The 26184-nt window shown below is 58.2% G+C and overlaps 1 protein-coding gene across 2 annotated transcripts in view; it reads left to right on the forward strand.

The window, feature by feature from the left end:
* The window catches only part of LRP1 (LDL receptor related protein 1), an 82688-nt gene that overhangs the window by 45014 nt on the left and 11490 nt on the right, over positions 1 to 26184 (forward strand). For both annotated transcript variants that reach the window (XM_045462821.1, XM_045462819.1), the window contains exons 24-68: positions 163 to 360; positions 1611 to 1815; positions 1999 to 2163; positions 2813 to 3057; positions 3284 to 3415; positions 3724 to 3951; positions 4204 to 4378; positions 4467 to 4561; positions 4761 to 4910; positions 5014 to 5154; positions 5521 to 5655; positions 7255 to 7386; positions 7649 to 7783; positions 7985 to 8114; positions 8256 to 8382; positions 8804 to 8955; positions 9054 to 9178; positions 9471 to 9848; positions 11208 to 11397; positions 14889 to 15093; positions 15484 to 15676; positions 16425 to 16550; positions 16763 to 16891; positions 17169 to 17288; positions 17501 to 17614; positions 17920 to 18069; positions 18154 to 18276; positions 18586 to 18702; positions 18882 to 19010; positions 19284 to 19406; positions 19501 to 19641; positions 19724 to 19914; positions 20654 to 20837; positions 20942 to 21027; positions 21203 to 21322; positions 21838 to 22025; positions 22161 to 22366; positions 22877 to 23065; positions 23623 to 23771; positions 24197 to 24290; positions 24411 to 24527; positions 24777 to 24896; positions 25237 to 25359; positions 25514 to 25639; positions 26054 to 26170. In XM_045462821.1, the coding sequence (XP_045318777.1) occupies positions 163 to 360; positions 1611 to 1815; positions 1999 to 2163; positions 2813 to 3057; positions 3284 to 3415; positions 3724 to 3951; positions 4204 to 4378; positions 4467 to 4561; positions 4761 to 4910; positions 5014 to 5154; positions 5521 to 5655; positions 7255 to 7386; positions 7649 to 7783; positions 7985 to 8114; positions 8256 to 8382; positions 8804 to 8955; positions 9054 to 9178; positions 9471 to 9848; positions 11208 to 11397; positions 14889 to 15093; positions 15484 to 15676; positions 16425 to 16550; positions 16763 to 16891; positions 17169 to 17288; positions 17501 to 17614; positions 17920 to 18069; positions 18154 to 18276; positions 18586 to 18702; positions 18882 to 19010; positions 19284 to 19406; positions 19501 to 19641; positions 19724 to 19914; positions 20654 to 20837; positions 20942 to 21027; positions 21203 to 21322; positions 21838 to 22025; positions 22161 to 22366; positions 22877 to 23065; positions 23623 to 23771; positions 24197 to 24290; positions 24411 to 24527; positions 24777 to 24896; positions 25237 to 25359; positions 25514 to 25639; positions 26054 to 26170 (6918 nt within the window). The remainder of the gene's footprint in view (positions 1 to 162; positions 361 to 1610; positions 1816 to 1998; positions 2164 to 2812; positions 3058 to 3283; positions 3416 to 3723; positions 3952 to 4203; positions 4379 to 4466; positions 4562 to 4760; positions 4911 to 5013; positions 5155 to 5520; positions 5656 to 7254; positions 7387 to 7648; positions 7784 to 7984; positions 8115 to 8255; positions 8383 to 8803; positions 8956 to 9053; positions 9179 to 9470; positions 9849 to 11207; positions 11398 to 14888; positions 15094 to 15483; positions 15677 to 16424; positions 16551 to 16762; positions 16892 to 17168; positions 17289 to 17500; positions 17615 to 17919; positions 18070 to 18153; positions 18277 to 18585; positions 18703 to 18881; positions 19011 to 19283; positions 19407 to 19500; positions 19642 to 19723; positions 19915 to 20653; positions 20838 to 20941; positions 21028 to 21202; positions 21323 to 21837; positions 22026 to 22160; positions 22367 to 22876; positions 23066 to 23622; positions 23772 to 24196; positions 24291 to 24410; positions 24528 to 24776; positions 24897 to 25236; positions 25360 to 25513; positions 25640 to 26053; positions 26171 to 26184) is intronic.

A 26184-nucleotide genomic window follows, 5' to 3' on the forward strand; every position in this document is an offset into this window, starting at 1 on the left:
CTGAGCTTCAGTTGGCTGGGTTTGGGCTGCCGGATGCCAAAGGCTGTGGTTTCCCTCCATGACCAGGCCCAGGGCCAACAGAGACCCTGCCCTGCCTGCTCTTGGACAGGGCGGCTCTGAGGCAGCAAGCCTCGTGCTGACCCCTGTCACGCTCCTCCCCAGATCCCTTCAAGCCATTCATCATCTTCTCCAACCGCCATGAGATCCGGCGCATCGACCTTCACAAAGGGGACTACAGCGTTCTGGTGCCCGGTCTGCGCAACACCATCGCCCTGGACTTCCACCTCAGCCAGAGCGCCCTCTACTGGACTGATGTGGTGGAGGACAAGATCTACCGCGGGAAGCTGCTGGACAACGGAGGTGACAGCCCCCTCCTGCTGGCCCAGGACTAATGCGGGGTGCTCTTCAGAGAGAAGGGGCACCTGGGCACTCGGAGCCACAGGCCCAGATCCAGGCCACCCTGAAGTAGAGGCCCCTAGCTCCCCCATCCCCCACACTCTCGTTAATTGGGTTAGATTTTGCTGTGGGTCTCAGTTCCTGACGCCCCGTAATTATCGTCAGCAAAGCTGCCAGCCTGATAATTAACAAAATGATCAGCCTTTCTTTGGAATGGTCTGGAGCTCCCCAAATCCTAGAACTGCAGGCTTAAAAGGAAAAAGCCATTTAGGAATGGGGTACCTGAATCATGCCTTTGATCCAAAGGCAGCCTGACCCATCACAGACATCTTTCCACACATATTGAGCATCTGCCATATACACCTGGACCTGGGAAGACAGCAGTGATCAAAACAGGCCAAAATGTCTGTCCTCAGGGAGCTTACATGCCAGAGGAGACATCAGATATAAACAAATGAGTACAACGTGGAATATAACAGAAGGGGATAGCAGTGTGGATGTAGAGAAAGGAGGAAAGGGGGTGAGTAGGGAGAATGGGGGGTCGGCATTTTAAATGGGGTGGTCAAGGAAGGCCTTCTGAGAAGGTGACATCTGAGCAAAGACTTGAAAGAAGCACATTTTACTAAAGGAGTTTGTATTGTTTGTTATAGACAAAACTTGGAACCATCCTAAATGTTCATCAACAAGGGAATGGCTAAGTAGATTGTAATAATGTTCACACTATGAAAATAATTTTATATCTATCATCTATATCCATATGTGTATATATAATTATACATGATATACACAGAGATATAGATATAGATATAGATATAGATATAGATATAGATATAGATATAGATATAGATAGATATCTCCAGGGAAAAATCTTTAAGACAGTCTTTGAAGTGACTTCTAGAAAGTTCTGTCCTCATATTGATTCTGCATCTGTCCCTCAAAGCCTCCACCCTCTGCTCTGACCTCCTCCCATGGGTTAGCCCTTCAGAGAGCTGCAAGCAGAAGAAAGCTGTGACCTTCCCTTCCTCAGGGTTCTGGAAGCTAGGCCTTTTCTCTCCTTATTTGACCTCCTGGAGGGGCAGGGGGCCTGGGTGAAGAGAGTAGTACTGTGAACCCCAGTTGTATCCAGGGTGCATCAGAGGTATTGGCAGAGGTGTCAAGGTTGAGGGTGGTCCTACTATACTGTGATTTCACTCCCATGACCTTCTCTTCACCAGCCCTGACTAGTTTCGAGGTGGTGATTCAGTACGGCCTGGCCACCCCTGAGGGTCTGGCTGTAGACTGGATTGCAGGCAACATCTACTGGGTGGAGAGTAACTTGGACCAGATTGAAGTGGCCAAGCTGGATGGGACCCTTCGGACCACCCTCCTGGCTGGTGACATTGAGCACCCAAGGGCAATCGCGCTGGATCCACGGGATGGGTGAGAACCCTGCTCAGCCCTATTCTGGCCCCATGGTCTCCTCTGAAGCCTTGTTCAGCCGGGTCAGGGACACCTATCTCTTCAAACGCTATTCACCCCCTCTGCCCTTTACCAAAGATCCTATAACAGCCCCGCCCCAGGCCCTTGACCTTGGCCCCCCCTGACTCACTCCCCATTTCCCAGGATCCTGTTTTGGACAGACTGGGATGCCAGCCTGCCCCGCATCGAGGCCGCCTCCATGAGTGGGGCCGGGCGACGCACCATCCACCGGGAGACAGGTTCGGGCGGCTGGCCCAACGGGCTCACGGTGGACTACCTGGAGAAGCGCATCCTCTGGATCGATGCCAGGTCATTGCCCCCCACCACACCCCCAGACGCCTCCATCTTTCCCCTCCCCCCAGGACAGGGTAGGGTTGGGGGTGCCAGGGCTCACCAGCGATAAGGGTGGTGAAAATGCCTGAGGCAGCTGGAGTCAGAACTGGGGCGGCCAAGGGCTGGGCCCAGTAAGAGGACTGAGGGTTGGGGAGAGGGGAGAGGATGGATGTGGGGAGAAGAGGGTAGAAGCAGGGCTGTCACCCCATCCAGGACTGCCTGGCCCCGGTGCGGGCCAGGCTAAAATGCAACCTCCTGTCCTCACTCACAAACCTGTGTGCTCTGCTAGGGGACTTCGTCCACCCAGGGGAAGGGCAAACTTCTAACTGGTCTGCTCAGAGTGGGTACCTTCTTCCAACCTCACCAAAAAAAAAAGCCCCTGTGTGCTAACTGTGGCCCTATGGAGAAGTGAGCAAAGAGATTCAGGGCGTCGGAATCGGGATCTGAGACCTGGGATCCTAGACCTCAAACCACTCTGATTCTCACTCCATGTTGTTCTGTTTGCCTTCCCTGGCCAGCAAGGCCTGGGAGGAAGGACTGCTCCAGTGTGCTAGAACTGGGGGGGGCGATGGGCCAGGGCATGGCCCCCGCCATCATCCTCACTCTGCCCCGACCACGCTCTCAGGTCAGATGCCATTTACTCAGCCCGTTACGACGGCTCCGGCCACATGGAGGTGCTTCGGGGACACGAGTTCCTATCGCACCCGTTTGCAGTGACGCTGTATGGGGGGGAGGTGTATTGGACGGACTGGCGGACAAACACGCTGGCCAAGGCCAACAAGTGGACCGGCCACAATGTCACCGTGGTACAGAGGACCAATACCCAGCCCTTTGATCTGCAGGTGTACCACCCCTCCCGGCAGCCCATGGGTAAGGGGCCAGCAGCCTCTTTAGAAGGCCTTAGGAGAAGAGGGGGCCGTGAGAGCATGAGGGATGGCGGGGATGGGCCAGTCTGCTGACTGGAGAGTCTGGTGGCAGGTGATGCTGGAACAGGGCATGTGAGAGTAGGTGAAGAGGGGGCGGTCGAGGTGAGAGAGGCCAGGCAGGGGCCAGCGACTCACAGGATATTTTCCATTCTCCCCTCCCCCACCCCTAGCTCCTAATCCTTGTGAGGCTAATGGGGGCCGAGGCCCCTGCTCCCACCTGTGTCTCATCAACTACAACCGGACCGTCTCCTGTGCCTGCCCCCACCTCATGAAGCTCCACAAGGACAACACCACGTGCTATGGTAGGAGGCCCCTCCCTCAAGAGCCAGTGGTAAACTGAGGCTAAAGGGGAAGGTGTCAGGTACCCAGGCTCCCAGTTGTAAGTGAAGATAGAGCATCCCAGCTGGGAGGGGCCTGATGGGACAGGTTCCAGACACAATGGCTGTAAGTAGGTGTGTGAACTCAGACAGGGAGCCCGATGGGGGCACTTCCGGATAGCCAATGACATCAGCAGATGGAAGGAGCCAGAAGAGGGAGGGACCCTAATCTGGGTGGGTGGGAAGCATGAAGGTAAGGGGCTGCCCTCAGTCACCTGCCACATGCCCCACAGAGTTTAAGAAGTTCCTGCTGTACGCACGTCAGATGGAGATCCGAGGGGTGGACCTGGATGCCCCCTACTACAACTACATCATCTCTTTCACGGTGCCCGATATTGACAACGTCACGGTGCTGGACTATGATGCCCGCGAGCAGCGCGTCTACTGGTCCGATGTGCGGACACAGGCCATCAAACGGGCCTTCATCAATGGCACAGGCGTGGAGACTGTCGTCTCTGCAGGTCCTGCCCTTGCCCTGGACCCTTGCAGTGTGTGTGGCCCCTCCCACCCCCACCCCGCCACCGAGCCCTTGCTCCCATCCCTGGTCCCCTTGGTCCTGATATTCCTTTTCCAAATCCTCTCCCTTCTCAATGCCCCAACCCTGGTTTCCCAACCCTGATTCCCCCCAAAACCAGACCAGCCCCCCACTTCCTACAGTCCCCGACCTATGCCCTGCAAACACCCAATCTCCAACTCCCCACTGTGCCCCCCAGACTTGCCAAATGCCCATGGGCTGGCTGTGGACTGGGTGTCCCGAAACCTGTTCTGGACAAGCTACGACAGCAACAAGAAGCAGATCAACGTGGCCCGGCTGGACGGCTCCTTCAAGAATGCGGTGGTGCAGGGCCTGGAGCAGCCCCATGGCCTGGTTGTCCACCCCTTGCGTGGGTCAGTCCAGGGCCCAAGGTTGGGGAGCGCGGGGTGTGGGGTGGGAGGAAAAGAGGAGTCTGACTTTACCTTCCTGCCACCCTCCCAGGAAGCTCTATTGGACCGATGGGGACAACATCAGCATGGCCAACATGGATGGCAGCAACCGTACCCTGCTCTTCAGTGGCCAGAAGGGCCCTGTGGGTACGGCTTGTCCTTCCTACGCTACCACTCTTTACTAATTCCCCACCCAGGAGATCCTCAGGGTCCCGCAATTACCCCTCTGTCTCCTGAACTTCCAGCTTAGCGCTTGTCATCACCCTCCTCCTCCAAAACCACACATCCCTCAGCCCCCAGTCTGAGTGCCAGACTTTCTGGTGGCAGTGACGCCCCCCTCTTCTAGGCCTGGCTATTGACTTCCCTGAAAGCAAACTCTACTGGATCAGCTCTGGGAACCACACCATCAGCCGCTGCAACCTGGACGGGAGTGGGCTAGAGGTCATCGATGCCATGCGGAGCCAGCTGGGCAAGGCCACTGCCCTGGCCATCATGGGTGAGGCTGCTGGGTGGGGATAGGGACAGGATCAGAGAGGCTGGGCTGGGTTGGCCTGGGGGTGGGGCCCTCCCCAGGGTCTCATCCCCTCCTGCCTCCCCAGGGGACAAGCTGTGGTGGGCAGATCAGGTGTCAGAGAAGATGGGCACGTGCAATAAGGCTGATGGCTCAGAATCCGTGGTCCTGCGGAATAGCACCACCCTGGTGATGCACATGAAGGTCTACGACGAGAGCATCCAGCTGGGTGAGGCAGGGGGCCAGGGCCCCAGGCAGGGGGTGGGCTAGAGAGGGGTGAGGGCTGTGGCCATGAGCAGCTGTAGGAATCCCTGGGCAAGGAAGTGAATGGGAGCGAACACGGGTCAGACTCCACTCACCACCCAGAGGTCTCCTCTTTCTCATCATCACAGAGGTACCATATGAGCTTACAGCCACCCTGGTCACAAGAGCCAGGGCCTGGGAGGACAAAAGACCTGAGTGTGGGTTGGGTGGTGACCCCCACAAGGTCCAGGGTGAAGGCGGTGATTATCCTTTCCCTAAGCAGTGCAAGCCCGACACTAAGGTCCTGAGAACGTCTACCTAACCCTTTCTCTGTGCCTCCTACCCACCCCAGACCATGAGGGCACCAACCCCTGCAGTGTCAACAACGGTGACTGCTCCCAGCTCTGCCTGCCCACATCGGAGTCGACCCGCTCCTGTATGTGCACGGCCGGCTACAGCCTCCGGAGTGGCCAGCAGGCCTGCGAGGGTCAGTGCCCCATCGCCATCTTGCCCCCCACCATGGCCCAAGTCTCCAGCTCTGACCCCTCCTACCCCACAGCCCCACCTTCCTCCTCTCACCTTGAGGACAGGAACTGCATTCATCACGTATTGTGAAGTGTCTTCTGGGTTAGATGCTTAGTAAGCCCCCGTTGCGCAGGGTACTACAGGGAAGGCTAGGGGGCAGAAGTCCCTGTCCCTGTGCTCTGCGGTCTTCATCAGAGATGGGGCTAACGCGTAGGGGAAACTGGACCGTGAAGTGGCTATCCAGTGTCTGCAGTAGGATTTTAGAGAAATAGATGTCAGCAGGCAGCGCCAGGGCCAGCTTCATGGAAAAGATGTGCTGTGAGCTGGGTTTTATAGGACAAGTAGGATTTAAGTGCATGGATCAAAGGGGAAGGGACAATAAGTTAGGCACTGGGTCCAGAGCAATTCAAGGATATGTGCAGAGGCCCTGAGGCGCCAAGCCTGAGTGGTGGGCAGACTGTGGGGGGTGTCAGAGGTGATGGCTGTGAGGTAGGGCGGGCCTCCTGTGGGTTCTCAGCCAGGAGTGCCTGGAAAGTGGTGTTTGGGGCAGATTAACCTGGCGGCAGAGAGCCGGCTGGGTGGGGGAGGGAGAAACCGAGGCAGTTAGACCAGTTAGGAGGCTATTAGAGTGAGCCCAGTGTTAAGAGATGGGGCTTAGCGGCTGGGTTTAAGAGAAGGGATGAGACTCAGAGACATTTCACAAGAACTTGCTGACTGATTTATGAGTTTGCCCCAGGACAGCACTTCCAAAAGTGCACTCCTGGGAACCTCCCTCTTTGATGTGGGTAGATGTTACAGAAAGAAACACTGGGTTGAACAAAGTTTAAGTGTTTTTTGCTGCAGAACTTCTCAGAGTCTTGAGTATGTTCATCTGCACTGAGGATTTTTCAAGAGGAGACTAATGTTTGGGGTTTCCCCAAACTCCCTTGACTATGAATCCTTTTTTTCAAGGAGCCTGAGAAACCAGAGCCCCCTGGTGGATTCATCTGGGGACACAGTGTATCATGGGGCAGAGGCAGTGGAGGGTTCTGGCTCACGTGGATAGTGGCACCTCAAAAGAAATGGGAAAACAGAATTAAGGCTCAGGAATGAGATGTCAAGGATATTGAGTCTTAGGTGTTTGAGAGTGTGTGGCACAGACCAGACTGGGGAGGACAAAGAGGAAACTAAGGTGGAAGTCTCCATTTAGGAGTCATCTGGTTCCATTGCCTTGTCTGAAACTCCCCAGGTTCTTCCTAACAGCTTTTGGGGGTGCTGGGTTGTATGGAGTGAAGTTGAACTGCAGGGCCCCTTTTGGGGAGCGAAGTCCAGGTCTCTTCTGCCCTCTAGTGGGGGATAGTAGTCTTGCAGGTGGTTCCCCAGAGCTGCTCTCCTTTCCCACCCCCACCCCCCACCAGCCAGGTGACCTCCCAGCCCAAGCTGCAGGCCTCAAGCTCAGGTGTGTTTATCTGTGTGTTGAAGGGGGAGGCATAATGTCTGGAAGAAGATACTCAGAGTGACAGAGCCCAAGTTTAAAGAGGGTGTCAGCGAGACCCAGGCCTGAAGTATCCTTGTGTTTCAGGTGTGGGCTCCTTTCTCCTGTACTCTGTGCACGAGGGAATCCGGGGAATCCCCTTGGATCCCAATGATAAGTCAGATGCCCTGGTCCCAGTGTCGGGGACCTCCCTGGCTGTCGGCATTGATTTCCATGCTGGTGAGTGATTTGGTGGCGGGAGAGAGTGGGACGTTACTTTGAGGGTAGTGTGCTCTGGGAGCCCAGTGAGAGGCAGCCTGACTACAGCTGGAGGGGGAGATACCACAGCTCCCCCTACCCTGCTCTAGTTTCCCTTCCAACCCCCGTGCCACTGCCTCCCCCACCCCCAGCACTCACCTCTATTTTGACTGCCATTTGATTCTGACCCTCCACCTTTCCCCTGCCTTGTTGGGCATCCCAACATTGGCTCCTCTATCTCCAGAAAATGACACCATTTACTGGGTGGACATGGGCCTAAGTACCATTAGCCGGGCTAAGCGAGACCAGACATGGCGCGAGGATGTGGTGACCAATGGCATTGGCCGCGTGGAGGGCATTGCAGTGGACTGGATTGCAGGTGAGCCATGAGAGGGCCCTGGGCGGGCTGTGGGCCTCCAGGTAGGGTGGAGGCCTGGAGGAGAGAAGCGGGATCTCAGGAGTCTGAGGAGAAGGACTAGGCAGGAACGGATGGGGGAGCAGCAGGGATCTAGGGGCTAGAAGGGGACCAGGTGCATGTGTTCCCACCCAACCCCCTAATCCCCACTCACTCCCTCCTCAGGCAACATCTACTGGACAGACCAAGGCTTTGATGTCATCGAGGTCGCCAGGCTCAATGGCTCTTTCCGCTACGTGGTCATCTCCCAGGGTCTGGATAAGCCCCGAGCCATCACTGTCCACCCAGAGAAGGGGTGAGAAGCTGGACAGGCTGTCCAGTTCCCAGCCCTGGCTTGGTTCTGGCTTGGTCACTTTCCACAGCCCACACTTATGAGACCCTCTCTCCTCCATGGTCTGGGGACTGACACCCCACTTCTGCCTCCTCCACCCCACAGGTATCTGTTCTGGACTGAGTGGGGCCAGTATCCACGTATCGAGCGGTCTCGGCTAGATGGTACTGAGCGAGTTGTGCTGGTTAATGTCAGCATCAGCTGGCCCAATGGCATCTCAGTGGACTATCAGGTTTGAATGCAGGCTTGGCCCTGGAGCCCTCGGGATATCTGGACCCCATGCTGTGGGGGGGAGGCTCCCCTTACTCTATACTCTGCTTCCCACAGACTCTCCCTGTGGTGAACCCCCCATTCGGTGGGGAGCTATGGACCCAGGATAGGTCTTGCGGTCTTCTGGCCCAGCTCCCAACCCAGAGTAGGACTCCTACCGCCCTAGAGGTGGGGGGGAGGGTGTGCTGTCACTCAGAAGTGAGGACTGAAGGCATGTCTAGAAGGGTTGGCATATCAGCAGGTCAGAGGTCAGGGAGGATATGGAGAAAGGAGGAGAAAGGTACGAGAGGCAGGGGTGAGTGGGACAGCCCTGCTGCCCAGGACACTGGGGCTGGTGTGGAGTGCTGGGCACTGGAGGTGAGGTGCGTGCCTCTGGCCTATAGGATGGGAAGCTATACTGGTGCGATGCCCGGACAGACAAGATCGAGCGGATCGACCTGGAGACGGGCGAGAACCGTGAGGTGGTTCTGTCCAGCAACAATATGGACATGTTCTCAGTGTCTGTGTTTGAGGATTTCATCTACTGGAGTGACAGGTGAGGCCTTCTGCCCCGGTCTTCTCCCTGGCCATCCTTTCCCTCCCTCCTGACCTCTGTCAATGCCCCACTCACGGCCTGGCCTTCCCTTCCCCTAGGACTCACGCCAATGGCTCCATCAAGCGTGGGAGTAAAGACAATGCCACAGATTCGGTGCCCCTGAGAACAGGCATCGGCGTCCAGCTCAAAGACATCAAAGTCTTCAACCGGGACCGGCAGAAAGGTGAGGCTGGGGCTCTGGGCCAGGCAGGAGAGGCACACAGGGTGATTTCTCAGACTGAGAGGGGCCGGGAGAGACGCTGAACCCACAGGGACACTTTCCAGCTCCAGAGACCTGAGGGGGGTAAAGAGGGGCTGAGGAGCTCAAGGATGGGTTTGGGTGCTGAGTTGCTGAGGCAGAGCAGTGCACCAACCAGAGCGTCCACCTTGGCTGAGAGTCCAGAGGCACCGGTGAGCCTTTTCCCAAGGTGGGCCCTGCCCTCCATAACCACCTCCTTCCCATGCCCTCCCCCCAGGTACCAACGTGTGTGCAGTGGCTAATGGCGGGTGCCAGCAGCTGTGCCTGTACCGGGGCGGGGGGCAGCGGGCGTGTGCCTGCGCCCACGGGATGCTGGCTGAAGACGGGGCGTCGTGCCGGGAGTACGCGGGCTACCTGCTTTACTCAGAGCGCACCATCCTCAAGAGCATCCACCTGTCTGATGAGCGCAACCTCAATGCACCCGTGCAACCCTTTGAGGATCCTGAGCACATGAAGAATGTCATCGCTCTGGCCTTTGACTACCGAGCAGGCACCTCCCCCGGCACCCCCAATCGCATCTTCTTCAGCGACATCCACTTTGGGAACATCCAACGGATCAATGACGATGGCTCGGGGAGGATCACCATTGTAGAGAGTGAGCCCAGACCCCGATCTGCCCAGGAAGGGTGGGGGGGGGGGGGGTAGGGGGCTGTGCAGAGGACCAGCACCGACTCAGGGTAGAAAAGCCCTCAGACATCAGCCAGCCCGCTCCGCCCCAGATCTGAATCCCAGCTGTGACTATGTCCCTGACAAGTAGCCAGCAAATCACACTGCACCCATTATACTTACTTGAAAGTTTCTCCTCATTTGGAGTCACACTTGGCCCCCCTCTCGCTTCCCCCTCTGATCCTAGTTTGCCCCCAGGCTGCACAGAATAAGCCAAAACCCTCCTTTGTGTGTCCAGTGCTCACAGCACAGACTGCAGAGACAGGCTGGGTTCAACCCAAGACACAGGATTTCAGGCACTTGTCCTGTGCTGTCCAAGAGTTCTCATCTGCGTAGTGAGACAGGATCACCTGAACCGCAGGTATGAACGCTTAGCTCAGCCCAGGTGTCATGTGCACCCCACAGAGACCAGTGGGTGCTAGAGCCGTCACCCCAGGACAGCCCTTCAGCTCTGTGAAAAGTGCTGTTTTGTTCCACTTACAGTTTTCTTTTCTCCAGGCTGGATACCGCGCCCCCCCCCCCCCCCCCCCCCGCCGGTCCTTTGACTCGTTTGTTCAGTTATTCATTCATTCTGGCCACGGAGACCTGCCAGACACTATTCTAGTGGCTGGTATACAGCAATGATAAACATAGATCCGTTCTTTGACCCTCCTCTGGACATTTCCTGCTCCACACAGTCCAGTCCCCATGCCTGTCTAAAAATGTGGCCAAAGCTAAACTAGATACCCTGTGATTGTAACTTGATCAGGAGAGACTGGCAAGAACTGTCCCCTCCCTTCAGGCCATTGTTTAAGCTACAGTACTTCTATTAATGCAGCCTCTGGCAACCACAGGCGACATACAGCTAGAGTCCACTAAAATCCCCTTAGGCTATGGTTCCACTACCCATTGTGCACTTAATTCTTTAACCTGCGTTTAGGATGTCTATGAGAATCAATCCAGTTCTGGCCTTGTTAAGCAGGAAGCTCCCACCCGGTACAGCCCAAGTCAGATGTGATTTACTAAAATCCATAAAGCCAATTCTACCCAGCTGTGGGGAGAAGCAGGAAGAAGGGTCAGGGAGATGGGCCATGGATCATTTGGGTAGAAAATAGGGAAGGACAGGAGGGCTGGGGTGCCAAGGGCTGTGCCTCCATATGCTCCTCAGCTCCCACACATCCCCTTCCAGCCCCTCATATGCCAGAGGAACGGGTGCTCCAGGCTTCCCCGTGAGTTCATGCCCCGGTTGCCCCTTCAGCTCTGCTCTCTGGCTCCATCCCGACCTATGACTACTCCTGTCTCCTTGCAGATGTGGGCTCTGTGGAGGGCCTGGCCTATCACCGTGGCTGGGACACTCTCTACTGGACAAGCTACACAACATCCACCATCACCCGCCACACAGTAGACCAGACCCGCCCAGGGGCCTTTGAGCGTGAGACGGTCATTACTATGTCTGGAGACGACCACCCACGAGCCTTTGTGCTGGACGAGTGTCAGAAGTGAGCTGCTGGGTGTAGGGAGTGGGTGGCAGAAACCACTCCGGGCAGCCCCGGGTGGGGGGGTGAAGCAGCAGGAGAGGCTGGCTTTCACCTGAGATCAGCCACTTCCTTGCTGTGACCTTAGACCAGCTGTCCGAACCGTCTGAGCTTTAGTTTCCTCATCTGTAATAGGACAATAATATTTCAGGTGCCTGAACCAAGGGGAGGATCAGGGTGGGGGGGGTTGTGAAGGACAATTCTGGCTCAGTGATTAGCCGATTCATTCATCAGAAAGCCATGTTCAAGGCACATAGTAGGTCCTCTGTGTTTCTGAGACTCCAAGCTTCAGGCCAAGACTGTTCACTGAACGGTTATTGCCTGGAAGCTTTGACCTAGCCGAGGAGAGAAATCATAGTGCTGGGAAGCATGGAGACCGGTGATGACCAAGAGGCCCCACAGAGGCGGCAGGTTGGCACAGGACCTAGAAGTGGAAAGGCCAGGAAAGGACAGCCCAGACACAGGGCAGTGCTTTGAGCAAGAGCCAAAGGAAGGAGTGCTGTAGGCGGGGAAGGACTGTGAGGAGCCTCCCCCATGCCCGATCAAAGGGCTCTTGTGAGCAGGAGCAGGCTTGGGGAGGGCCCTGGAAGCGAGGCTCAGGTTGCAAGGGAGTCCAGAGCATGAGTCAGGAGAACCTGGGAGGAAATACCCGGAGGTGGTGCTTGCCCCTGGTCTCCACCTGCCCTGTTCTCCTATAGGGGCAGCCCCCACTCCCACTGTGTGGGCCTCTAGTGAACCACCTCCTCCCCTTAGAAATCCTGGCCCACACGTAAGCAAAACTGTTTTCCCCAGAATTCAGCAGCACTTGGAATGTTTTCCCAAAGCTTTGCTAGGAAACTAAGGGACAAACAAAACCCAAAAGCAGCTACTTAGAAATGGTGAGTGTACCGACTAAACCTAGATTCCTTAGCCTGATATCACTCGAGGCCAGCCCCAGCCCAGCCTGCCTGGCCCCGCAGACCAGCACAAGGGTCCTCTGTCCCTGGCCTGCCTCACCCTGTCCTGCATGTACCTGGCTCATGACAAAGATCCTATCTGCCCTCTGCGACCCTTGGTAACTTTACCTGTCTTGGGCTGGCCTCAGGGCCTGTCCCTTATGGGCCTGGAACCTATGTGGAAGGGTGATGCCCCTGGGCACCCCTGCCTGCCTCCCACCCCCAATCCAAAGATGGTGGAGCTTTGTGACTTCAGAAGCTCCTTCATGGCTGCCCACCAAATTCCTTTGCTCTGAGCCTAGGCTCAGCAAATGGCTTTTGGGAACCAACGATGTGCTGAGGATCAAGGGGAGGGTGAGATGGACATTGGCTCTGCCCCAGGCATATTTGATGCTAGCCATGAGGCTGTAGGGAGCTTTAGGAGTGTGTAAGAAGGACCTGACCTGGGCCGGATATCAAGGAACGTGTCCTCGAGGACACCCAGCTGAGCTGAGGTCTGGAGGATGACAGGGGTGAAGTAAATCCAGGGCAGGGTGCAGGAGAAAGAGCTGAACTGTCTGGGAGAGGCCCTGTCCTGGCCAGAAGGAGCGAGTGCCTTGGAGGAATTGGGGGGCCAGTGTGATGAAAGGGGCAGGGACCTCCTGCTGAGCCTCCCCTACAGCTGGCCCCAGTTCCCAGGTTGCTCCCAGTTCTGGCTGCTGACAGCCTGCCCCTCAGGACAGCCCCTTCTCCCTGCCCTTCCCTGCCAGCCACTTCCTGGGGAGTGTTTTTACCAAACCTGAAATCCTCAGTTGTAGGACATGTCATTCTTCCACATATAACAGTTTTTCATGGTAGAAGGAAAGCCACTTCCCACTGCAGAGTGAACTGGGCTCTACCTGAGGACATCGAAGTCCCTGGTTGGGCACCAACAAAGCAGGGAGGATGACTCTAGCGGCTGTCCCTGGCATACCCATTTCTCCTATGGAAGCCAGAGACAGATGCCACCATCCTTGATGGCGTCATGCCACCATCCAAACTCCCATTCTGATTCCAAGAGCCATCCAGAACCCCACCCCTTCCCCCAGGATGGGCGCCTTTAAAATCAGAGACTTATCCTCAAGAGCTCCCAGTGGCTTGGGGATAGCCAGCACCTCCCTAAGTGGAAGCATAGTGGCAGGAGGCCATAGCTCAAATGTGCTGGAGAGGCTGTGGAGGGGGTGTTAAGAAGAGACCTGGAGGGGCGCCTGGGTGGCTCAGTCGGTTAAGCGTCCGACTTCGGCTCAAGTCATGATCTCACGGTCCGTGGGTTCGAGCCCCGCGTCGGGCTCTGTGCTGACAGCTCAGAGCCTGGAGCCTGTTTCAGATTCTGTGTCTCCCTCTCTCTGTGACCCTCCCCCGTTCATGCTCTGTCTCTCTCTGTCTCAAAAACAATAAACGTTAAAAAAAAATTTAAAAAAAAAAAAAAGAAGAGACCTGGAGAGGTTTGAGGAGACAGGTCCACCAGCCAGAAGACAGCTCTGTGTCCAGAGCAGCAGAGGGCAGAGGGCATGGAAGCATGCGGTGGGGTGGGGAGGCAGGGGTAGGTCCTATGAGACAGCCAGAGAACGGATGTAGCTAGATGATTCTCAAACTCCAGGGTGTATGAAGCTTGCCTGGGGAGTGCTGGAAAGTGCTGGTTCCCTGGCCCCAGAATATCTGGGACAGAGGACCCAGGAATCAAGATCCAATGCAGGTGGTCTGAAAACCACACCGTCACACCTAGTGTAGTGCCTGACCAGCCCTTAAGTCATCCGCACCCATCTCTGGAGCCTCACCACCCCCAAAAGGAGCACAGGCAAGGCCCGATCTTACCACCTCCTTTACTGAGAGGAGGCCAAGGTGTAGAAACGAGAGGCTGGTTCAAGGTCAGAGCTTGGAAGGAGCAGAGCTGGGATGAATGTCCCATGATCAGAACTGAGCCAAGCGTTCTTGAAATTCACTTTGATATATGGGTGCTTTGGATTACGAGCATGTTTCTGGAACGAAATACGTTTGCAAACCAAGGTTTTACTATAATATGAAATACTCATGTGGCATCTACCAGCTGTCACTAGATGAATATTAACTCTTTTAACCCTTAAACCACTCTATGAGGCAGATAATAGTGTTATCCCCACCTCATGGAGGATGAAACTGAGGCACAGAGAAGTTAAGTCACTTGCTGAGGTTCCTAACTTGTATGTCGTGTTGCCAGAATGGGAATCCAGAGCCTGACTTACTTGGCTACACTGTCTCTCAGTAAACACAGATGGCCATTTCACAGACACTGAGAAATGCGTGTGCACACATACACAGGCACCGACTATGCAGCAGCTGGGCCCTTCCTGGGCACCGGGGCTGTGTTGGCCTGGGTGGCTGTGAGGTGGCCTGCTGTGCTGGGATCTGGTTCCCACCCTGGCTGACCCTCAGGTTCTGGTCGACTCCTTGCCCCAGCCTGGGTCCTCCATGGCGGACTCCCTAGCTTTGAGTCCTGATCCCCATGGCCCTGTCTTCCCCCAGCCTGATGTTCTGGACCAACTGGAACGAGCAGCACCCCAGCATCATGCGGGCGGCCCTGTCGGGGGCCAATGTCCTGACTCTCATCGAGAAGGACATCCGCACCCCCAATGGCCTGGCCATTGACCACCGTGCCGAGAAGCTCTACTTCTCCGACGCCACCCTAGACAAGATCGAGCGCTGCGAGTATGACGGCTCCCACCGCTATGTGAGTCTGTGGGGCAGATGGAACGGGTGGCACTGGGCAGGCTAGGATCAGGGGTCAGGGGACGGCTGGCCAGCCAAAATGAAGATTGCCTGGGCACGGAGCAACAGAAAGGGAAGCCACATGGTGGGAAGATTTGGGAGGAGAATGAGGCACTGACATTGCCGCTTAGCTGTGTGGCCTTGCGCAGCCCTCATCCTGTCCGGGCGTGGCTTCCTCATCAATTAAATAAGGACATGGCAAGATTCCCCTGCAGGTCTTCCCATTCTGCAACTGTGTCCAGGGATCTCGGCCAAGGCCAGGCACCCCCACCCCTGGGGCCAGCTGCAGGGGGTTGGATTTGGGGCCAGAGGCCTGAGCCTACCTGTGACGGGCTTAGTGCTGTCGCCACAGGTGATCCTGAAGTCCGAGCCAGTCCACCCCTTCGGGTTGGCTGTGTACGGGGAGCACATTTTCTGGACCGACTGGGTGCGGCGGGCTGTGCAGCGGGCCAACAAGTACGTGGGCAGTGACATGAAGCTGCTGCGTGTGGACATCCCCCAGCAGCCCATGGGCATCATCGCCGTGGCCAATGACACCAACAGCTGTGAGTGGGGCCACTACCACCAGCCTTGCTCTCCTGCCCCTGGTGCCAGCACACACACACACACACACACACACACACACACACTACACCCTGGTCCTGTTCTCCCACAGCCTCCACGTGCAGACACACAAGTGTACATGCTTTCACCCCCAAGAAACCCAAAACACCAACACTCCTCTATTCCAGCTCCCTCAAGACATCTGTGCGTGCATGCACACGTATGCACCCTCATAGCACACCACAGTTGGTCTCACCTGAATCTTTGACACCCCAGCACATGCCCTAGCCATTCTTCTCCCCAAGAACCACACGCACTCCCAGAGCCTGATCAGACAGGTGCACCCCAGGCTCTGCCTACCCCACACTATGCGTGCATGTGCGTGTGCACAGAGACTCCCACATTGGGCCTGTCTGGCCGAGGGGCCCCATACAGATCCACGGCTTTTCCCTGCCTCTCACACACACTCCAAGGCCCCACCACTAGGCTCCTTCGACTTGACTCTCCTCAAAGCACATGGCGAAGCCCACGTCACCCCCCGCCCCAAGAGCACACACACCCTCAACCTCAGCCCCAGCCCCAATACTCCCACTGGCCCTGCCTTAGCACCTTTTCTGCTCCCCCAGCCATGTACCATTGTGCCAGGGCCAGGGCTAGGAAGCTCAGTGAAGCTATGTGAATGGGTGTGGGCATTTTGTGTGTGCACAGCTGGGGACACTCTTAGCCCGCTGTCCTCTGTCCTTGTTTCAGGTGAGCTCTCCCCTTGCCGCGTCAACAACGGGGGCTGCCAAGACCTATGTCTGCTCACTCACCAAGGCCATGTCAACTGCTCCTGCCGAGGGGGCCGCATCCTCCAAGAGGACCTCACCTGCCGGGGTGAGAGAGGGAATGACGGAGGACAGACACTGGTGGGGGGACCCTGGGCACACACTGGGGACCATCTCCTCCTAGACTCCAGTAGCCCACCCTCGTGAAAACTTTTATCTAGGAGAAACTGAGGATGACCTCAGTTCTGGGGGACAGGGGGTAGAGACATTCGAGGCCGCAGGACCCTGGTTTACGAAGCTCCCTCCACATCGCCCCCACAGCTGTGAACTCCTCTTGCCGAGCACAAGATGAGTTCGAGTGTGCCAATGGCGAGTGCATCAACTTCAGCCTGACCTGTGACGGTGTCTCCCACTGCAAGGACAAGTCTGACGAGAAGCCATCCTACTGTAGTAAGGCGCCTCCTCCAGCCTCTGTGCCCCAACCCTCCTCCCTTACCCCTGGCCTCCAGAGTCGACCACCTCAGCCCCCAGCGGGGCAGGGTGTGGGAGTGAGGGGAGCAAAGCTCCGTGACCCACTCCACAGCTGTCCTGAAGGGCAGAACCGCCGCTAGCCCTGTGCCAGCCCCTGAGCAGTTTGTCAAGGGAACAAATGCATGACGTCTCATCAGAGGCAGCGCCTCCCCTGTTGCTGCCGCTGACTGCTGGCCCGCTCCCCGTCTGTCCGCAGACTCACGCCGCTGCAAGAAGACTTTCCGACAGTGTAACAACGGGCGCTGCGTGTCCAACATGCTGTGGTGCAACGGGGCGGACGACTGTGGGGACGGCTCGGATGAGATTCCCTGCAACAGTGAGTGGGACCCGGGACCTGGCCCTCAGACCCCCACCTCTGCCACGCCCTGTCCTTGCTGAGCTTTGGTTCCCAGGCCCCACGGGGTCTGCTTCAGCGTGCTCCACGGTGGGCCTGGGCAGGTGCTTTGGGCCAGGAGCTCTGGCCTGGGGTCTCTTGCCCCCAACGTGGAAAACTGCGGCCTGATGGTCTGGGGGTGGGTGCTGTTCTAGAGACGGCCTGCGGAGTAGGAGAATTCCGCTGCCGGGACGGCACCTGCATTGGGAACTCCAGCCGCTGCAACCAGTTTGTGGACTGTGAGGACGCCTCCGATGAGATGAACTGCAGTGAGTGACACCCCTGCCTGGGTGCCTCGTAGTCTGTCTCCCATCTCGCTCCCTTGCCTCCTGCCTGGGGCTCGTCCCTGCCATCCCTTTGGCCCACGTGGCGGCCTCTGTCACCCTCACAGCGTGTGTGGCCCCCGCCCCAGGCCTGGGCTCCCTGGGGTGAGTGGAAGGGGTGGACAGCACCCCCTCCCCCGAAGGACACCGTGTGACTTTCTAAAACACCAAGGCCACTGTCAGGCCAGCAGCTGCCCCGGGAGGGAGTGTGGAGGGAACCTCGGTTCACCCCTCATCCCTGCCCTCACCAGGCGCCACCGACTGTAGCAGCTACTTCCGCCTGGGGGTGAAAGGAGTGCGCTTCCAGCCCTGTGAGCGGACCTCCCTCTGCTATGCACCCAGCTGGGTGTGTGACGGTGCCAATGACTGTGGGGACTACAGCGACGAGCGCGACTGCCCAGGTCTACACCAGCCTTGGGTCAGATGCACGGCGGGCGGCGGCCCCCCCAGGATGGCAGTGCCCTCATGCTTCCCTCTCCCCCCAGGAGTGAAGCGACCCAGATGCCCCTTGAATTACTTTGCCTGCCCCAGTGGGCGCTGCATCCCCATGAGCTGGACGTGTGACAAGGAAGACGACTGTGAGCATGGCGAGGATGAGACCCACTGCAGTAAGTGACCACAGGGCCCACCCACCCGAGCTGGGAGCCCAGAGAACCCACGGCGGGCAGGGGCTTCACCAGAGTTACTGAGTCACTGTCCACACCTCACCTTTTAGTTCCCTCCCAGGAAATGTCCTCCTAGGAGAAGGGCACCCAGGGCCTTAACCCCAGGTCCCACCCCCGGGGGGGAGGGGGCATCTCTCTAGCTCATGCTGACCCCACAGAGAGATGCCTTGGCATGCACCCTATACCTGCCTGCCCAGCTCAATGCTGTGCCATCCCCTCCCCCCATCTCACTTTGGCTTCCAACTGCCCCAGACAAGTTCTGCTCGGAGGCCCAGTTTGAGTGCCAGAACCATCGATGCATCTCTAAGCAGTGGCTATGTGATGGCAGTGATGACTGCGGAGATGGCTCAGATGAGGCGGCTCACTGTGGTGAGAGGTGGCTGGGATCGGGTCGGGGAGGTGCTCCCGGGAGGGACAGAGCCCCCCCATGCCACCCGCACGTGCACATGCCCTACTACGGGAGGGATGGACAGCACAGTGGTGGGAATGTCACCCCCACTGCCCGGCCCGCTGTGCCTGCTCCCAGCGGCTCCCTGTTCCCCCCACAGAAGGCAAGACGTGCGGCCCCTCCTCCTTCTCCTGCCCGGGCACCCATGTGTGTGTACCCGAGCGCTGGCTCTGTGATGGTGACAAGGACTGTGCTGACGGTGCCGACGAGAGCATCGCGGCCGGCTGCTGTGAGTGGCAGGGGCCATGAGGAGTGGGGCGGGCAGCAAGCAGCCACAGTCTCTCTTTGCAGTAGGGAAAACTGAAATCAAGGAGAGGAAGTGCTTCAGCAAGGGTCCCTCGGGCAGACAGTGGCAGAGCCCTGTCTACAACCCACATGGGTGTCTGGACCCTCCATCCAGTGCTCTCTGTCCACTCTGCCACTCAGACCCCACCAAGGTCCCGTGTGACAGTCATCAGCTAGTCCGGGGAAGCTGAGGGGCCATGTCTGTCTCTGTCCGTAGTGTACAACAGCACCTGTGATGACCGCGAGTTCATGTGCCAAAATCGCCAGTGCATCCCTAAGCATTTCGTGTGTGACCATGACCGTGACTGTGCCGATGGCTCCGACGAGTCCCCTGAGTGTGGTGAGCCCGGGGCCTCCCTGGGGGTGGCACCAGGGGTGCGCCCTGCCCTTCCTACACCCAAGCTCCCAAACTCACCCAGCCCCTCCTCCCCCAGAGTACCCAACGTGCGGCCCCAACGAGTTCCGCTGTGCCAATGGGCGCTGTCTGAGCTCCCGCCAGTGGGAGTGCGATGGGGAGAATGACTGCCACGACCAGAGCGACGAGGCCCCCAAGAACCCGCACTGCACCAGCCCAGGTGGGCCCGACACACGGCCCCCTCCCCACCCTCCATCCCTGGCCCAATGGCCCCCTGACCTGCCCCCCCCTACCCCCTGCAGAGCACAAGTGCAACGCCTCCTCGCAGTTCCTGTGCAGCAGCGGGCGCTGTGTGGCCGAGGCGCTGCTCTGCAACGGCCAGGATGACTGTGGTGACGGCTCGGATGAGCGTGGCTGCCATGTCAACGAGTGTCTCAGCCGCAAGCTCAGTGGCTGCAGCCAGGACTGCGAGGACCTCAAGATTGGCTTCAAGGTGTGCCCCACCCCGGAGTGGGAGCTCCTTTCTCCACCCCTTGTCCGTTCATTTGTTCGTTCATTCAACAAGGGCTCATTCAGCACCTACTCTGCCAGGCAGTGCTCTGGGCACTTGGGGACACAGCAGAGGAACAAAATCAAAACATTTACTTGGTTGGGTTCTGCATCCCCTTGGAAAGTAGGGCCAGCAAGGGCTACGGGAGAAGGAGGGGTGTGCAGATGTCAGGCAGGCGCCGAAGTCCAGGTGTGCAGGTCAAGGGAGAGGCCAGACAGGAGCCCAGAATCTGGGAGTTATGAGTCTGGATAGGCTCCCCAATGGAGCGCGTGTAGATGGCCTGTGCTCAGCCATACCAGTGGCAGGGAGGTGATGGGGGACTGGCAGAGGAGCCTGAGAAGGGGCAGCCGCTGGCGTGGGAGGAGAGCCGTGTGAGGAAAACCTTGGAGGAGGCGCACCACCAGCTCTGTCAGATAATGCTCACAGGTCACATAAGATGAGGCCTGAGCATCGACCTCTGGGGACAGAAACCGGGTGGTCATCGGTCACTGCAGTGGTTTAGCTGAAGTGAGAGCCAGATGGCTCAGTATCTGTTTGCTGCCTGCCTCCCGCCCCTCAAGGCTGGGCTTCCCCAGCGGAGCCAGCCAGCCCCCAGGGGTGGAGGGAACCAGAGCTCCAGGCTCCAGGGTGGGAGGCTCCGACCACAGCCCCTTCCCCAGCCCAAGGCTCCCTGTGCCTGCAGTGCCGCTGCCGCCCCGGCTTCCGCCTGAAGGATGACGGCCGGACGTGTGCCGATGTGGATGAGTGCAGCTCGACCTTCCCCTGCAGCCAGCGCTGCATCAACACGCACGGCAGCTACAAGTGTCTGTGTGTAGAGGGCTACGCCCCCCGAGGCGGCGACCCCCACAGCTGCAAAGCGGTGACTGGTGAGACGGGCGCGTGGAGGGGGTCAGATGGCTGAGGCAGCTGGGGACCGGGGGTGCCAGAACATGCCCCAGCTGGCAGCTGAACCAGGACGCTCTGTCTCCAGATGAGGAGCCATTCCTGATCTTTGCCAACCGGTACTACCTGCGCAAGCTCAACCTGGACGGCTCCAACTACACACTGTTGAAGCAGGTGCCAGAGCCGGCCCTCCTCACCCCCACACCTGTCCCCAGGCCCGGAGCTATCTTCCCTTCCCCGCCCAGCCCCCTCATCCTCCCCACTTGGGCCCATGTTCGTCACCTCCTACTCACTCCTCCAGCCACCGGCGTCCTGACTCTGTAGTCATCCCCCACCCCCCCACATCCAGGGCCTGAACAATGCCGTCGCCTTGGACTTTGACTACCGAGAGCAGATGATTTACTGGACAGACGTGACAACCCAAGGCAGCATGATCCGAAGGATGCACCTTAACGGAAGCAATGTGCAGGTGAGGCCAGGGGCAGCCCACTCCTCAGCAGACAAACTAGGCGTCGGGGGCCAGAGATCCAGCCGCAGTGTCCCTCCCCAGAGGGCTCGCTGTGTTTCAAGGCCATCTCCCCTTCACCCATGGCATCCCACTGAATTATTTCCTCCTCTTCCTTCCCCACGAAGTCACTGCCTAACTCTGCTTGTCCTGGCTTCTTCCTCTCCTCCAAGCTCAGAGAGTGAGGTCTAGGAGATTCCTCCTGCTTTTCCCTCATTATCAGTAGCTTCCCCCTTATGGCTGCTCTCTCTTAAATTCACGCCCCTAGGCACTTTGGGGTTTGGGGTGCAGTAGCTCTCCTCTGGAGACCCCTCTCCTATAGCCTCAGCTGACACGAGGCCGGGGCCTGGGCATTTTCCATCCATTGTCCTCCCTGCAAGCTGGGGGAGGAAGCTCTACTTCACACTTGGGCCCCCAGAGAGACTGAGGGTCGTACCCCTGGTCATCCAGAGCTCTTCTTTCCCTGCCTCTGTCCACAGGTGCTGCACCGGACAGGCCTCAGCAACCCTGACGGGCTGGCTGTGGACTGGGTGGGTGGCAACCTGTACTGGTGCGACAAAGGTCGGGACACCATCGAAGTGTCAAAGCTCAACGGGGCCTACCGGACGGTGCTGGTCAGCTCTGGCCTCCGTGAGCCCAGAGCTCTGGTGGTGGACGTGCAGAATGGGTACGAGGGCAAGGAGGGTTGGGGGAGCCCCTGAAGCAAGCAGTATGCTCAGGCATCCAGGCCCAGCCTCCCTGCAGGCTCTTGGTGGGACCAGTCGCTGGATCTCTTGGGGCTCACTGCCCACCCACCTGCCAGGTACCTGTACTGGACAGACTGGGGTGACCACTCACTGATCGGCCGGATAGGCATGGATGGGTCTGGCCGTAGTGTCATCGTGGACACCAAGATCACGTGGCCCAACGGCCTGACACTGGACTACGTCACCGAGCGCATCTACTGGGCTGATGCCCGTGAGGACTACATCGAGTTTGCCAGCCTGGATGGCTCTAATCGCCACGTCGGTCAGTGTGCCAGTGAGGCTGCCTGGGCACAGCAGCTCTGGGGGTCGGGGGTGGGGTCTGGAGCTACAGAGGATCAGGCCTTTGGGGCAAGAATAAGGTTAAAAGTCAGACAGCATGGTCTGAGAATGGGGATCTCCCCAGGGGAATGGGGATCCAGAGCACCCCGATGTACGCCCCCTGGACAAGCCCAGGCATGAGGCCACCATCTGAAGGAGAAAGAGAAGTTACTTCTCATGCACAGTTCGGGGCCCCGAGAAAGACAGGAGTAGGGTGCCTGGGGTTGGGATGCTTCAGCACAGGGCATCCTCTAATATTACAGAGCAGGAACCTGCTGTCAGAAAGGCCTGAGTTTGAGTTCCAGCTTTGCCACTTAGCTGTGCGACCTTGGGAAGCCACTTAACCATCTGGAACGGGGGCTGGCGCCCACCTCACAGGGTTATTGTAGGGTTAAGGATATCCAGTAGGGAAGGCGCTAACCGGCTGCTGGGCCCGTTCCCTCCCCGTCTGCAGTGCTGAGCCAGGACATCCCACACATCTTCGCACTGACCCTGTTTGAGGACTACGTGTACTGGACCGACTGGGAGACAAAGTCCATCAACCGAGCCCACAAGACCACGGGCACCAACAAGACACTCCTCATCAGCACCCTGCACCGGCCCATGGACTTGCATGTCTTCCACGCCCTGCGCCAGCCAGATGGTGAGCAGTCAAGGGGTGGGAGCCAGCAAAGAGTGAGCCTGGCATGGGGGGCCCCTGGGGAAGGATATGGCCCAGCAGGATTGGTTCTTCTCTAGCACTGCCTGAGCAGTGCTTGCCAGACACTGGGAAATTAGGGAGGCTATCGACAGGCTCTCAAGAGCTGCAGCCCAGCCTGGGTCCATCCCAGGAGTCTTGTAGCAGCAAGTCCCTGAGGCCAGTCCAGGTGCGGACCGCCCAGGCAGGACCCCAAAGGCAGGTGGGCCGTACCCGAGGGAGGGCACAGGTGAGGCAGCATATGAGGCTGCAGGGCTGGCCTGATCCTGGGACCTCAAGAAGAGTCGTCTCCCTTCTCTGGCTTCAGCTCCTTCCTAAAGGAGTAGGATTTGGATCTGTCCTGCCTCTGCCCAGAATAGAGTGGGCTAGGCAGCCTTCAGAAGACCAGAAAATGTGACATCAGTGAGTGCTGCCCTCATTCTGCCAGAGGGCAGTGGCTCAGGGGGCCCTGACCCATATACTGGGTCCAGTCGGCTGCCCGTTAGCCACTTTCTCTCTGGCAGTGCCCAATCATCCGTGCAAGGTCAACAATGGCGGCTGCAGCAACCTGTGCCTACTGTCCCCCGGTGGGGGCCACAAATGTGCCTGTCCTACCAACTTCTACCTGGGCAGCGATGGGCGCACCTGTGTGTCCAACTGCACAGCAAGTCAGGTGAGGCTCTTCCCCTTGACCCCCATTCACCAATGCCTTGTTCCCCCAACCTCCACTCCTCCTCGGACCCCAACACCCGCTCTAATGTCCTCACGCATCTGGTTTTCCCACGCTAACACCCCCACATTTCTTGCCTACCTCTTGTCTCCCCACAGCAATATTTTTATACCTGTCACCTCACACAAACACCCCCACACCCTAACCCTGACCCTCCCTTACCAGCACCCCCCACCCTGACCCCCACACAGATACCCCATCACCTGGCCTTCCCGCACTCATCATATCCCAACCTTCCATCCAGCTCAGCACCTCCACAAATTACCCTGGTCCTCCCGCTTCTTTGAAACATCGCAGCCCCCCAAAAGAAAGTCTCCTGAGTTTCCCCAGACCCCCACCAACCCCTCTTGCCCCCACCTGCCCTCCAGTTTGTGTGCAAGAACGACAAGTGCATCCCCTTCTGGTGGAAATGTGACACAGAGGACGACTGTGGGGACCACTCAGACGAGCCCCCGGACTGTCGTAAGTGCCCAGAGCAGGGGTGGCAAGAGGGTCCTGCACCGGGGGCAGCCTGACTCTCCAGGCTCTGAGTGGCCATGCCCAGCCCCAGCCTTTCTGACTCTGCGGCTCCCCTCCTGGCAGCCGAATTCAAGTGCCGCCCAGGACAGTTCCAGTGCTCAACAGGCATCTGCACGAACCCTGCCTTCATCTGTGATGGGGACAACGACTGCCAGGACAACAGTGACGAGGCCAACTGCGGTAAAGGGCTGCCCAGCCACTGTCTGCCCTCCTCCCTCCCCCTTTCTCCTTCCCCGGAACTTGGAGGTTTCCTACTAAACTCCAAGGACAAGGAAGCTCAGCCCACAGCAGCCTCCTCTCCAGGCTGGACTCCTGCTGCTCTAGGCCCTGAACCTGCATGCTCCCACTGAGGGGATGAGGTGCCCCCTCGCTGCTCCTGAATCCTCTACCCCCCATTAGTTACCTCACCCCCCTCCCCACCTCCCACAGATATCCACGTCTGCTTGCCCAGTCAGTTCAAGTGCACCAACACCAACCGTTGCATCCCTGGCATCTTCCGTTGCAATGGGCAGGACAACTGTGGAGATGGGGAGGACGAGAGGGACTGCCGTGAGTGCCCGGGGCTGTGGGCAGGGAGCGGGGTGGCGGGGAAACAGACACAGAAACACACTGCACACTGAAGTCTACCCACCGCTTCTCTGGGCCATGTGGCTGTCAAGTAATGTTATTAGATGGGTGACATAAATTATACAGGGTGTGACTTGGTTTGCTGGGAAAAGGTGCAGGTTCAGAAAACAAAAAGCACCAAAATTGGAGATAAACTGTCCCTTTCTCCTAAGAAATTTCTGGTGGGACCAGGGCCAGGGCTTGGAAGAGGAAGAAGACAGTGATCTCAAACTGTGGTGGGGGAAAAATGGGCAGGTCCTCATTCTCTCCCCCTACCCTGCAGCCGAAGTGACCTGTGCCCCCAACCAGTTCCAGTGCTCCATCACCAAGCGCTGCATCCCCCGAGTCTGGGTCTGTGACCGGGACAACGACTGCGTGGATGGCAGCGATGAGCCTGCCAACTGCAGTGAGTTGCCTGGTGCCCCCAGAGCCCACCTTTCCTCCACTGCGTCTGCTGTTCCCACCTCATCCCCACCCCGGGCGACCAGCGGCCACTGCCTTGCCCTCCCGGCCCGCTCCTGCAAGGATCCTCCCCCTCACCACCAGCCGCCCCCTTGCAGCCCAGATGACCTGTGGAGTGGATGAGTTCCGCTGCAAGGACTCCGGCCGCTGTATCCCTGCTCGCTGGAAGTGTGATGGAGAGGACGACTGTGGGGACGGCTCCGACGAGCCCAAGGAGGAGTGTGGTGAGCTTCCCCAGACCCCGCTCTCAGGGGAAGGCATCCGGCCTGGACAGGACTCAGGCCACCTGCTGACTGGGGCTCAAGCCGCCTGGCACTCGGCTTCCCGTGCCCACCACCCCCTGCCTGATTCCCTGTCCCTGCCTCCACCGGCACTTCCTCAGCACATACCCGCGCAGAATCTTCTCTGCCCGCCTAACAGAGGGGGCTCCGTTAATCCCCTCCCCCAAGCAGCTCCTCCCCACTCGTGTGCCGCCAGGCCCCATAACCTCCTCAAATCTCAGAACACTGCTTGGCCTCCCCCCGCTGATCTTTCTCCCACTCCTGGCCATCCTGCCCATGAGTGTCTGAAACCCTCGGGCCTGTCCCCAGTCTGTCCCTGACTGCCCCGATGTTTGCCTCCCAATCTTGCCTCCCCAGACGAGCGCACCTGTGAGCCCTACCAGTTCCGCTGCAAGAACAACCGTTGCGTGCCAGGGCGCTGGCAGTGCGATTATGACAACGACTGTGGGGATAACTCAGACGAGGAGAGCTGCAGTATGTCCCCCCAC

Source organism: Leopardus geoffroyi, chromosome B4 (assembly GCF_018350155.1).
Source record: "Leopardus geoffroyi isolate Oge1 chromosome B4, O.geoffroyi_Oge1_pat1.0, whole genome shotgun sequence".
Lineage (NCBI taxonomy): Eukaryota > Metazoa > Chordata > Mammalia > Carnivora > Felidae > Leopardus > Leopardus geoffroyi.